The sequence below is a fragment of the Marmota marmota genome, unplaced genomic scaffold (genome assembly GCF_001458135.2).
Source record: "Marmota marmota marmota unplaced genomic scaffold, marMar, whole genome shotgun sequence".
NCBI classification, from domain to species: Eukaryota; Metazoa; Chordata; class Mammalia; order Rodentia; family Sciuridae; genus Marmota; species Marmota marmota.
This window is the reverse complement of record NW_026000168.1, coordinates 10357502-10371365: the sequence shown is the minus strand read 5'-3', so window position 1 is coordinate 10371365 and position 13864 is coordinate 10357502. Positions and strand designations below refer to the sequence as shown.

The following is a 13864-nucleotide window of genomic DNA, read 5'->3' as shown; positions in this document are numbered from 1 at the left end:
AAGTATATGAACATTCATGGGTGAGAAACATGATACAGGAGGCTGGCGATTTTTAAGAGACTTCCTGCCCTTTCAACCTGTGATGCTGCACAGAAGCCAGGCTAGCGGTTGGGTCCAGCTCTGCTTTGTATGAACAGTCAGTTTAAGTTCAAGGAGAGAACTTTCTGTCTGGCTAAGAAAATAACAAAAAGGAAAAGAAGGTGTTTTGGCACAAGTTCTTCCCATATGCTTTGCTAAAATCATAGATTGACTGGTCCACTGAATTAAGAACTTCCAGAATCTTCCTAACACACACCCTATTCCCCTTACACTACTGGCCCCATCAATCTGCAATACAAAACAAGCCTGCCACACCATAGCAGTAGGTGTGACAGCCCTTAGCCCAAACCAAAGTCCATAAGGCACTAATCTAAAGCCTGTACTACACAGAGAAATGGCTCAAGGTCATCAGAAAGTCACCTGATCACTTCTTTCTCCCTGAATAGCTAATTGGCACTAGACACAGGTCACAAAAATGAAACAAAACTCTTAATCCAAAGTTGGTCAGAATTCTGAATCCTTGATCAGGAAATATGAGAAAGAATGAAGCTCAGACAATCTTAGGGATTTTGTTGTTTTCTTTTTTTCCCCTAAAAGGCACCCCCGGTTCTGGAACCAAGGGAGTTCCTCACATAGGTCCAGGCTCAAAACAAATGCAAGATATCACTGTTAGCTAATCCTTACACCATAATAGAACAACCAAAAGACTGTTAGGATTCCAGTTAGACCATTATTCTTAAGCAAAGAACTTTGTAACACTGAAGATTACCTGGGGGCATAATTGAACAACTGGATGGTTTCCCCCTTCGTGATCCAAAATCATAGTTGATATATGGGGGAAAGCCTCAGTGATCCAAAAGGAGAGAGAAAGCATGACATTTTCAATGCAATATATAGGGATGCCAAGGGAACTTCAGGCCCTTTTGCATAGAAATTCCATTCCCAATCCTCTAACCAAGAGGTGGCAATACTGTAGTAGGGCAAGTGCTGGCAAAGCCAGGAGACTTGGGCCCCAAATATGAAGCTGGGAAGATCCATCCAAAGATGCCCCACCTATTGTGCTCACTAACATCAGCATATCAACAGAAGCCAATTTCCGTGTACCTTCTCATTTCAAATTATAACTTTAAGAAAAAGCAGGGCATTTTATTGAACAGAAGGGAAACACTGAAGTGTGTAAGGATTAACCCAAGGTGTGTAAGGAGTTGGACAGGAACTCCCACACTGTCACAGACAGCCAGATGCCACCCCTTCCCCTGCAGACTGGATGCTGGCGTGGTCTGGTTCAGGTGTTTAGATTTGGTTTAAGATGAGGTCACACAGAGGAGAGCAGATCAAATCAAGCCAACCATTTGGTCAATCTGTCGCATGTAGATGCTCTTTAGGGGCAGGGAGTACCTCCTCTCATCAGGAACACGATTGCACTAGGAAGACAAAAATGAATACCAAATTAAAACCCACCAGTTGACCTCTTGGGAGATGTGGTTGCATGACCTCTTGGGAGTTGGCCTCCCCACCAGGCCATGCACATGCCCAGAATCTGGACCCCTCTGATGGGCCTGTTTCCTGGCACTTGACACAATGGGATCAGTGAGTATGGCAGGTCAGAGGTCTCTTCTCTCTAAAAGAAAAGGCACTGCCTGAGACTAAACCCAGCTCCACTGAATAAACCCAGGGTTCCTCAACCCGGGTACTACTGACATTTGGGGACAGATAACTCTGTTGTGGGGAGCTGTCCTGGGTATTGTAGGACAGTAAGCAGCATTCCTGGCTTCCTGCCAGAGACGAGTGACAATTCCCAGCCCTCAGTTGTGACAACCCAAACTATGTCCAGTCATTGCCCAGTGTCCCTGGAGGAGCAAAATCACTCTCTGATTCAGGATCACTGATGAAATGTAATACCCTTACTTTATGGGTAAAGAAATGGAGATCCAAGGAGACCAAGGCATTCACAGTAAATGCTTAGCAGCCAGGAATAAAAGCTGCATCCCTTGGGTCCTTTAATCTATCCAGAATTTCAGAAAATACTTCAGCTTTTTGAAAATGGTGTGTTTTTCTTGAGTTATGTTCTTCTCGTCCATATACAATCTAAAAGCTTAAGAGTACAATTTTCTTTTTATTACAGGCACTCCCCTCATACACTCAAGGACGATGTGGTTCTTGCAACTCAACCAAATGTATTATCCCTGGAAACAGCTGTCCACATGCATTCCTTATACAGTTCTTCCCCAAAGCATTTACCCAGGGCTCTGCACTAAAACTCACAGAGTAGTGCACATCCCCCAAAGATCAGGACCTCAGCCCTTCTGTTGGTCCCACATTCCCTCACACTTTTGTAGACAAATTCTTCTGCCTGAATATCCCTTCTGGGAAGCTCCTCCTCATCCTTCAAGCGCCAGCTCAGTGAATCCTCCCTGATTTTCTTACAGGTTGCTCCCAGCCCTTCAATATCCCCAGCACTACTAACATACACCTAGGGAGGAGTTGGCCTCCCCACCAGGCCATGCACATGCCCAGGATCTGGGCCTCTCTGATGGGCCTGTATCCTGGCACTTGACACAATGGGATCAGTGAGTATGGCAGGTCAGAGGTCTCTCTAAAAGAAAAGGCACTGCCTGAGTCTAAACCCAGCTCCACTGAATGAATGACCCAGATGCCACCATGTCTTTACTCATCTACTAAAAGCGGGTTGTTGTAAGAAATATAGGAAGCATGTAGAGCACTGCCTGGCACACAGTGAGCACGATGTGCTGCCGATCATTAACACCCCTCTTCCTTTCCTTCACAACTTTGCTTTGTTCACTTCATCATACTACATGGCCCTGTGGAAACTGAGGTGGTCTACCTGTGCTCTGGCCTGTTGATTTAGTTCACAGAATGATGGGAAAACTTTCACAAAAGGAAAGGTGCTGAAAGGGTGCCCCCAACCAGGCAACCAGTGTGGGAAAGGGGCAGACCTGACAATGAGGCTTTTTCTGAGAAGACAGGTGGCATCCAGTGCACTGTGGGACAAGATCTGAGATTTCAACTGGTCCAGGGTCCATTTCCTGATCCTTACTTTCAAACCATTCTTATGATTCAAACCAACACAACCCTATGGGCCTTCCATGAAGGCCTCAGGAACTTGCATTTCCACATCTTCCCACTGTCCACCAGGAGAACCTGGGTGTGCTGAGTCCAGCACTACTGTAAATAAAACTGGAAACCCAGTGTACTTTGAAAAGCATCATCAGGGACTGGGATTGTGGCTCAGCGGTAGTGCGCTCGCCTAGCATGCACGGGGGCCCTGGGTTCGATCCTCAGCACCACATAAAAATAAGTGAATGGAATAAAGGTATTGTGTCCAACTACAACTAAAAAATAACATTAAAAAAAAAATCATCATCAGCTGTAACAACTCTGACTGCTCTTCCCTCTCCTGCTGGCAGGTGACTTTGCTGGACCTCTTTCATTGCCCCTGCAGATCCACTCTCCATCCACTCTGGCACCCAGGAGGACAACCTAATGGATTGCATCAACAGGCTCCTTTGCCTTCTGGCTTCTCATGCACATAACCAAAGAGCAGTTCCAGTAAGAGATCAGAAGGAGGAGGAGGGATCAGGTATTGCCTACACCATCAACAAAGCCACATCCAAGCAGTGGCCCGTTCCATGGCCACACCTCACACATGACACTCTCCTTCCAAGATGCTGTGGCCACTGTCTCCACTGCCCTTGCAGCCAGGTAACTGCTGCTGCTCCTGGTTTCCTTACACCTAGATGACACATCTAAGTCAATGGTCCCTTTATGAAACAGCAAACTGAGTGTGCCATTCACTTTGTTAGGGACTCTCAGTGCTAAAGGAATTAGGTTTTTTCCTCTTCCTCCACATGCATACCACTCCTGGAAATGCAACTCACATTAGAGCTGGAGTTGAGGACTTTTAACTCTTGAGGTTTTGGCCTGTGCACAAACTTTCCCTCTTGGTCCTGTCCTCTATCTTCAGAGAAGAATTCCTTCCAAGGTGATTCTCGAAGATGTTTGTCCACGGATACAATGTGGCCCTCTGTTGTAAACATGTATTTCGATCCAGATTTGTGTACTGGATTCTCCTCATCAAATAGCTAGAGGGACAGAAAGAGAAAAAATGGCTCAGTGGTACAGTATTTGCTCAGCTAGCATGCATTAGGACATGGATTCAATCCCCAGCATCCCCCCACACCAAAAAAATAAGATATAACTGGCAACTGTGAGGCTGTGGTTGTGGCTCAGCGGTAGAGCGCTTGCCTAGTACATACATGTGAGGCCCTGGGTTTGATCCTCAGCACCATATAAAAAAAAATAAATAAATAAACAAAATAAAGGTATTGTGTCCAACTACAACTAAAAAATAAATATTAAAAACAAAAAAAACAAACAACTCGCAACTGTGTACTTCTGACTAATTCATAGAAGAGTGTCCCAGCTACTCAGACCAGACTTGCAAGAAAAGGCATCAATTGGACACTAGTTTCAAGGCAGGATCCACCTATTTAAACTCAAATGCCTAGACCTGTCCCAACCTCCATATCCCACCCACACCCAGAGACTGAGAAACCCCCCGGGTTAGGACCCAAGCACACATGGTCTATAAAGGTTCCCTGGATGATTCTCATATACCCACCAAGAGTCCTCATGCTCAAATTCTAGAACTAACCCCACCTCATACACACCTAGACCCTAAAATTGGAGATGCTAGAGTCAAGGAGCATGTTTTACCCATCACCGTATCCCCAGGGCCCAGCCCAGAGACTCATACATTTAGCTCAGTCTTGAGTAGGGCTCTGCAGCCACAGTGGCTCACAGGCAGTCCTTTCCAGCAACAGCAGATGTGAAGGGAATAAGAGAAGGTACAACGGGGCATCAGGAAAAAACTAACCCACTATGGGTGAGTCGGGGAGAAGGCAGGTGTTCAACAAATGCTGAATGAAGGAAAGCAGCAGTCTCACCTTATCCATGAGGGACAGTTTCAAGACATCCCACAGATGCCCAGAATCACAGACAGTACTAAACTCTACATATACTGTTTATTCCTACCGAAAATTCTATGATACAATTTTATTTACAATTAGATGTAGTAGGAAACTAGCAATAATAACTAATAATAAAGTAGAATAATTGCATAACAATATACTGTAATTAAAAATTTAAACTTGTGAATTGTTTATTTCTAGAATTTTCCATTTAATAATTACAGACTACAGTTAAACTCAGGTAACTAAAACCATGAACAGCAAAACCACAGATAAGGGGAAACTATTACACAGAAAGTTTATGGGTGACCTAAACTAGTTTACAGATGAAAAGTGAGTCTTGACATAGCTCATGGGAAAAGAATGGGGTACAGCCTAGGTTTTTTTTCCTCCTAGACTGGGTTCTTTCCCCTTGCACATGCTATGGGGTCTCCTTCCTTTATTCCAGAACTGGTCCTGTTAACATCCTTCTGACACCAATGGCTGCTGGCTGGAGAGGCTTAGCCAGGCTGCACTGAGAACAAGACCTCTGCACACCCAGGGTACAACCACAGGCTACTGGCTACTGTCCTCCCACAGGCTACACGGTCTGTCAGTGGACACATCACCTCCTCTCTGGGCTTCTGCGGAAAGCAACCAGTCAAGAGAGTGATCTGGAACCATCAGACCAGTAGCTCCAATCATGGCTTTGTACAGAATCACTGGAAACACTTGTCAAAATTAAATTGCCAAGTCAACTTGAAAAAATTCTGACTTAATAAGGGCCCCACAGTGATTCTGACCCAGCCAGCTCCAGACCTCGGAACCACTGAAATGGATGACACAATGGATCAGTACTGTTGCTACCTCCGAACCCTCCAAGCAGGAGCCCCTGACGCTCTGCATCTCCAGAGAATTCTCTGTACGTGGCCATACCAAGTCAAGTAGCAGAGAAGGAAGGAGAGCAGCTACATACACAAATGCAGAGCAGAGAAGTGGAAAGAGCTCAGGACAGGAATGAGGAGCACCATTCCAGGCTCAGCTCTGCACGTAGTCACCCCAAGACCTCAGGAAAGCCATCTGAACTCAATGTAGGCTGTGCTTTCCAAAGGAAGAACAAACATGGACTAAGTGATGCCACAGGTTCTTTCCAGGTCCAGAAATTCTCCCTGTCCACACATGCACAAGTGTGTGCCTGAGGGTGTTTTATGGACAGAGACAGCTGGGCTGCAGGTCTTGGGCAAGACCATGTACAGAGAGAGCAGTGAAAAGGAGTCATAAATGCCACTCTCAGGCTGGGCTGGAGTGCATGCCTACATTGCAGAGAAACAAAAAGAAAGGAAAAACATAAAAAAGCTAATAAAAACCACTGCTTTTCTTCTCAGAGAAGCCTTCCCAACCACTATGCACACAGCTCCTAATCAAAAGTTTATTTATGTTTCTCTGACAACTCCTCCCCAAGGTTTGCAACCATGAAGTACTAGCCATAGTACTGAAAATGCTGGCATTCCAGAGTATGCACCGTGTCCAGCACACAGCAGTGCCAAGAATGCTGCAAAAATGCCTGCTCTGAGCCATGCTAAACAGCCTTGGTTGATCTTTCAGCACACATACCAGGTATAAGTATTTACAGGTCTCACTGAGAAAGAAGCTCTCCATCCGGTCCTCTTTAGACTTGTCTATAACGTGGTGCAATGTGGCATACCCACACCTGCAAAACAGATGTCTGGTCAGTCCAGCCTCTGCTCCTTTCCCCCGCTGATGGATATCAGAAGAGAAGTATTTTATTAATCTGATAACCAACCAAGTTACATAATACCATATGATGGATTAACTATAGGGCTAGGGTTATAGATCAGGGGTGAGGTGCTTGGCTAGCAAAGGCAAGGCCCTGGGTCTGATCCCCAGTTCCAAGGGGAGGGGGAAACCACTGCAAACCTATGTTATTTTGGAATGCTATTACTTTTTTTTAGCCTGGATAGTTTGTAAATTTATTTTAAAAGTGTCAGCTGCTAAACTACCAGGTTAGTCCCAAGACTGGGGAAGGGAGGACAGTGCAAGATATTTGCCAAAGATACAATATGAGATCAAGAAAGTGATTGGCATCAAATTTAGAAAGATTGGTTTAAATTTTTAACACCAGTACCTAGAGAACTTATTATGTGGGTATTCTAAAATAGTATTTTCTAAGAAAATACTTATGATACACTGATGTATAAAAAACAAAAGCTGAGCTGGGTGCAGAAACACATGCCTATACTCCCAGTTACTTGGGAGGCTAAGGCAGGAGGATCACAAGTTTGAGGATGACCTGGGTAACTTAATGAGACCCTGTCTCAAAATAAATAAAAAGGCTGAGGCAGGAGGATCACAAGTTCAAAGCCTGCCACAGCAACTTAGTGAGGCTCTAAACAAGTTAGTGAGACCCTGTCTCTAAATAAAATACAAAAAGGGCTGAGGATGTGGCTCAGTGGTTAAGCACCCCTGGGGTTCAATCCTTGGTACCAATAATCAATCAATAAAAATAAAAGGGCTGGGCATATAGCTCAATGCTAGAGCACTTGCCTAGCATGTATGTGGTCCTAGATGGAAGGAAAGAAGGAACGGAGGTCGGTAGGGAGGGAGGAAAAACATAGTCAGCAGGTCACAAAACTGAAATATAGAATACAGTTTTATGCATACATACATATATGTACACATCATATATACAAATATATTTTAAAAGACTTTATATACTTAAATGCTGACTATAGTTATCTGTAGAGATCACAATGAGAATATTCTAAATCTTGGTATTTCCTTTACTCCCTAAATGTTTTTGTATGTTATTTGCATAACTAAGGAAAATGAAATTACTTAAAACAAAAACAGTCTGCTGAAACCTTATAGTTTTAAAAAAAGAGAGGAAACATAAAAATCAATTCCCATTATACTGAGATGCTACTACATCAAAAGGTAAACCATTTCCCCACAAAATTAACTCTAATGATCTTAGTTCTACAAATTAAAATACAAAGTAGGATATTTCCCCACAATAACTCAAATCACAGAGAAAAGAAGGAACTTAGAAAACTGACTTGACTTTTGTGTACTTTTCCAGACTCTGTAGAATGTCCATTCCTACATGGAGGTAGAAGGGATTCTTGGTTGCCTACAGAGAACACAAGAGACTTTTATAAGGGCTGGGAAGACATGCTATCAACAACCGTCATGAGTGTAGGGTTCCCCAAGGAGACGTGTCACCAGCTGAGCAGGGTTCAGCTCACTTCATCTTTAAGGTCATGTATGTAAAGGACAAGATGTCCTATCAGTCCACATCACAGCACACCTTTAACAAGGGTCAGAAAATCTGGTCTTGGGTAGAATAATACTCTACTTTGGCTCTCCTGATCCTCATCATGGTCAGAAATGAAACAATGCCCACCCTGACAGTACCACATCTGAGAACAAACCTAGTTTCTACCTTGCCTCAAAACTCCCTAGAAACCTTAGATACACGCACAGGAAACAGGACATTGGTCCCATCCCAATTATAGCAACATAAGGTGAGGCTAATGGAAATAAGCCCCTTAAAGTATCTATGGAAGGCCTCTACAATCAGTTCTCAGGTTGATTCAGTATTAAAAAAAAAAAAAAATTTGAGGGGCTGAGGTTGTCAACTTAGTAGTAGAGCACTTCCCCAGCATGAGGAAGGCCCTGAGTTCCATAATGCCTCTTCTGTCATATGCTCTTAGGTGATTTGGGGGGAGAGGAGCTGAGTGTGGTGGTTGGTGCACACCTACAATACCAGCAACTTGGGAGGCTATAGTAGGAGGATCACAAGTTTGAGGCTAGCCTTAGCAACTTAATGAACCCTGTCTCAAAAATAAAGACAAGACAGCTGGGCATGGTGGTGCACGCCTGTAATCCCAGTGGCTCGGTGGACTGAGAAAGGAGGATCCCAAGTTCAAAGCCAGCCTCAGCAATGATGAGGTGCTAAGCCATTCAGTGAGACCCTGTCTCTAAATAAAATACAAAATAGGGCTGAGAATGTGGCTCAGTGGTCGAGTGCCCCTGAGTTCAATCCTCAGTACCAAAATAAATAAATAAAGTGAAAATGACTTGAGATATAATAACTCAGAGTAGAGCACCCCTGGGTTCTAGTACCTCCAAAAAAGAAAAATAGGAAAGAGGAGGTAGCAACAGAAACAAAGAGGTATAAGCCCACAGGCAATAGAACTAAGCTTAAGAGAACTCAAGCACGCATGCCGTGCTCAGAGCATGCACAGCCACACTCCAGCAAGGGTCAGAGAGGCCACACTCCAGCCAGGGTCAGAAAGGCCATGTATGATATCACCTCTTCCCATTTTTGAAAGGTTCTGAAAAACTCTTGAGGTCTCACTTTAGGCATGAGGACTATTACCAGTTTCATAGGATTTCTCCTTTTTTCATCTAAAAGCAAATGGCAATGATTCAGTATAAGAAAATTTTTGAGGGGCTGAGGTTGTCAACTCAGTAGTAGAGAGCACTTCCCCAACGTGATCGAGGCCTGAGTTCCATAAAGCCAGCAACCGCCTCCGTGTCCCTGCCTCAAAATTACTAAATAAATCCAAACTGCAGTACCATAGTACTACCACTAGAGTGTAAAACAAATCAGGTTCTACTTGGCCCACGCAGGCATCTGTCAGAGGCCTCCTGAGCTGCATGGGAAGGACAGCTTCTTGGAAAATTCAGTTACTCTACTGTGTATGTGAACTGGAACAGACTCTCCATGAGTATGCATGTGTGATGTGCACAGAAGCATACATATCAGGGAGGAGACTTTCTACAGTTAGAATGACATTCCCTTTGGCACTAAAGCAACTGGATGAAAGGTGAACATCATGGGTGTTAATTTTTTTGTTGTTGTTGTTGTTTTGTTTTGTTTTAATGGTACTGGAAATTGAACTCAGGGCCTTGTGCATGCAAGGCAATCTACCAACTGAGCTATATTCTCAGCCCATTTTTTTTTTTTTTTTTTAGTATTAGACAAAAATCAGCATTCAGAAGAATCCCAGATGACTTCCTCTACAAATAAGTAACAGACTGTCTATTTTTCAGAATAATTAGTATAAAGACCAGGATTCCACAGCACACTGGAACTGAATTGCAACCCAGAAAAGGATACTTTGGTCAGAGTTGAAACATATTAAGGACAAAATTTTCCTCACAAATATTAGAAGAGGTGTGAAATAAGTCCTATAGTAAAAACATGATTCTTAGCAAAATGTGAGGTTAACAACATATTTAGTTGGGAGGCCAAGGCAGGAAGATTGTGAGTTCAAAGGCAGCCTCAGAAACAGTGAGGCACTAAGCAACTCAGTGAGACTTTGTCTCTAAATAAAATACAAAATAGGGCTGGGGGTGTAGCTCAGTGGTTGAGTGCCCCTGAGTTCAATCTCTGGTATACTCCCCCCCACACACACAAAAAAAATCATATTTAGGCTGCATATATTACAGTGGCACATGCCTATAATCCCGATGACTTGGGAAGCTAAGTCAGAAGGATTACAAGTTTGAGGCCAGTCTGAGTAAGTTAGACTCTGTCTCAAAAAAATTAAAAAGGCTGGGTAAGTAGCTCAGTGGTAAGTACCCTGGGTTCAATCCCAAAGACCAGGAAAAAAAAAAAAAAATTCAGCTGCAGATGCTCACTTTCTCTCCACCCTGTGGAACCCTGACAATATTACAAATAGGTAGTAACTCTGCCAAGTCTCTGTGAAACAACAAACTGTTCAACGAATGCCAGTACCTGGTAGAGGAGATATGTGGATTCCACCAACTCTGGTCTAAGTGGGTAGAAGAGAACATCAGGGGCCTGCAGCTGCCAGTTATACCTTTCAGGGAGGGCCCCATATCGTTTCCATATGGCATAGTAAAAGGCATGGAGGCAGATGGCATCTTCCACGTCTCCTATCAAAACCTAAGAAGACGACGACAAAGGTCACCAGGCTGAGATGCTTTCTCAAGAGCAAGAAGAAGTGACACAGAGGCTTTTGTCTGACCCCTGGTTCTAATCTGTCCTCACATAGCTGGAGATAAAACCAACCCAAAAGCAGTGGCCCAGACAGATGCACTCTGTATCTGGCCATCATATGCCACACTGATGTGAATGGCATGGCAGAGCTTAAATGACTCATGAACAAAAAACAAACAGCAGAAATGGATCATCCAAACATCCCATGCAATTACTTTGCAAGTCTGGTTCTGTACTTACATAGGTTGGCTCTGTTTAATATTCTAGAGTCTGATTTCACAAAGAATAATCATGACATGTTATGCAAATCCAGAGGAGCTAAAGAACACTCAAGAGATTGAGATGGGGGGAAACAAGGTATGGAATCCCTTTCCATTGATTCATTATTCTTAGCAAATACCTGCAGTCCAGGGAAGAAGGCCTGCAGAGAGTCAATCCAGGTGTTCATGAGTTGCCCGCTGAACATGTTCACATTGACGTAGAGAGGGGGGTCTCCTTCTCCTTCATTACAGGCTTCCCGTCTGCAAATTCAAGCAGCACATGCAAAGGTGAAAAGAAAATGAAAGTTCACTGAGAGCTCTAGCAGTCCCTGGTAGTTTTATTTAATCAGAATCATCATTAATTTTTCTTAACTCGTTTGGAGATAAGATTGCCACTAGCTGAATATACTAGAATGTAGCAGAAGTTAACATCTACTACAGAATAAAACGTATTTTGCAAAAATCACTTTGGCATTCAGATATAAGAATACTGCTATGTAACAGAATTGATACAATGCATGGTTCTATGTGGGATTTGACTTGAATGGGGAAACTTGGTTCTTTCTGTACAAAGACTTTCTTCTCATGGACCTGAAGGAATAATACATCAGGGCAGGACCCTTGGAGATTACTGCTCAGTTTAGATTGGGATTTTGAAAAGCAAAAACGACTTAATTCTAGCCAGAAACCCTCTTCCTTAAACACAGCACTCACACGAGTGCTTCCCACAATACCTAATGTAGAAATGAGTCCAAGAAAATCTTACGAAGCAGGAAGCTCAGTAGCCATAACCCACATTGGCCATTGAACACATAAATGTATACAAAAATAAACCTGGAGAAGAGTGACAGCAGAGTAAAAGCCACTGTAGCTCTGAATGGCTCTCCCTTCACATTCTCTCTCTCCTGCTATTTGGAATGTACAACCAAGAACAGCAAATAATGCTGTTTTAACAAGCTCAGAGGGAGTAAAAATGTGGTAACTGTCATTTCTTTCATCAGGTATAAAGACCAATCCTAGCAATTCTTCTGAAAGAAAAGGGATGAAAATAATGATTGCCTTGAATTACAGCTCTCTCTACAATTACAGCCACTGTTAGACACAGGGATGTGTCATCCCTTCTAATAGCGAGTATCCACAATGGCTCCTAATGACCTCTACTTTCTGGTGGACACACTTATGCATCAGGGGTTGGTCTGGGTGACCAACAGTCTGGCAGAAGGGCTGGCACATCATTCCCATTTGAAGTCATGAAAGCACTATTCCTTCCCCTCTCCTTCCCCCTCCCCCCCGCTTTTTTTTCCCTCTCTCTCTGTCCTCTCTCCCTCTCTCAGATCACTCATTCTAGGGAAGCCTGCTGACATGAACTCCCTACAGAAAGGCCTCTGACAAAGAACAGAGACTTCTAACCCATAGCCAGTGAGAAACTAAAGCCTGCCACCCCCACCCCCACCCCCACTAGTGAACCTCAAAGGAGATCCTCCAGCCCCATTCACGTTTTGAATGGCCATGACCCTGGCCAACAGCTTAAGAGCAACCAGGAAGACCCTGGGCCAGATCCATGGGCTCAGCTGCTTCAGATCCCTGTCCTTCAGAGACTACACAAGCTGATGTTTGCAATGATAAGCCACTAGATTTTGGAGTACTATGCCATGTGACAGATAACTAATACAGATCTTCACCCCCCAAATGACTGACAAACAAGTAGGAGAGATGGTAAGGTGAGGGCAGACACAGAATAGGAGTTTATGTTAATAAAAATGGGAATATTTCAAAATGTAAACTCTTCAAGTGACAAAAAGGAAACATACCCTCTTCTTAAGTAGTTTTGAATGCTCTGATATGCAGCATTAAACATTTCTAGGTCTTCTTTTTCTCCAAAGAGAATGTAGGACTTCAAGAGGTATTCATAGAAGGAGTCCAGCCCAGCACCCAAGCCACTCTGCTTTCCAACCCAGTCACCTGTCTGGATGTTCACAACATTGCCTGCAGAAACAAACAAGGACTTCAGTCCCAGTCATCTTGGGGGGAGGACAGTCCTCCTACTTTGACCTCACTGCTTTACGGAGCCCTCATCCTCACTAACAAAAAAGTGAATACGTGGCCCTAAAATTTTTATCAGTCCTATCAGTATCTTGAACAGCCTAAAGATCTTTCTGAATATATAGTACTGAAACACTGACATAAAAAGGAGATGATAAACATTTTGTTTTTCACTTTTTCCCCCTTTTCCACATTTTTTATTGGTGCACTGTGGTTATACATAATGATGGGATTTGTTATTACATTGTGTACATGCATACAATAAAAAAGGGGGATAAACACTTAATGCAAAGAAAAATAGGTTTTATCATTTTGCTTTTCCAGATTGGCAATCTATTTCAAAGTCCAAAGGAATATTTACAGCCCTTAACTCAGTACTGTCACTCCTGGGAATGTGTTCTGAAAAGATGTTTTTAAAACAAAAAGTGTAGCCAGGCACAGTGGTGCATGCCAGCTAGTAGGGAGGCTGAGGCAGGAGGATGTCAAGTTTGAAGTCAGCCTCAGCAACTTAGGGAGATTGTGTCTCAAAATCAAAATAAAAAAGACTGGGGGGGGGGGGG

General features: G+C 43.5%; 1 protein-coding gene across 1 annotated transcript in view; it reads right to left on the bottom strand.

Moving 5' to 3' along the window:
• Positions 1 to 1160: 1160 nt before the first annotated feature.
• Edem1 (ER degradation enhancing alpha-mannosidase like protein 1) overlaps positions 1161 to 13864 on the bottom strand; it is a 25660-nt gene continuing 12956 nt past the window's right edge. The window contains exons 6-12 of the mRNA XM_015495079.2: positions 13073 to 13247; positions 11402 to 11522; positions 10777 to 10947; positions 8087 to 8160; positions 6624 to 6720; positions 3939 to 4142; positions 1161 to 1463 (exon numbers count right to left, since the gene is read on the bottom strand). Of these exons, the coding sequence (XP_015350565.2) occupies positions 1374 to 1463; positions 3939 to 4142; positions 6624 to 6720; positions 8087 to 8160; positions 10777 to 10947; positions 11402 to 11522; positions 13073 to 13247 (932 nt within the window). The 3' untranslated portion in view covers positions 1161 to 1373. The remainder of the gene's footprint in view (positions 1464 to 3938; positions 4143 to 6623; positions 6721 to 8086; positions 8161 to 10776; positions 10948 to 11401; positions 11523 to 13072; positions 13248 to 13864) is intronic.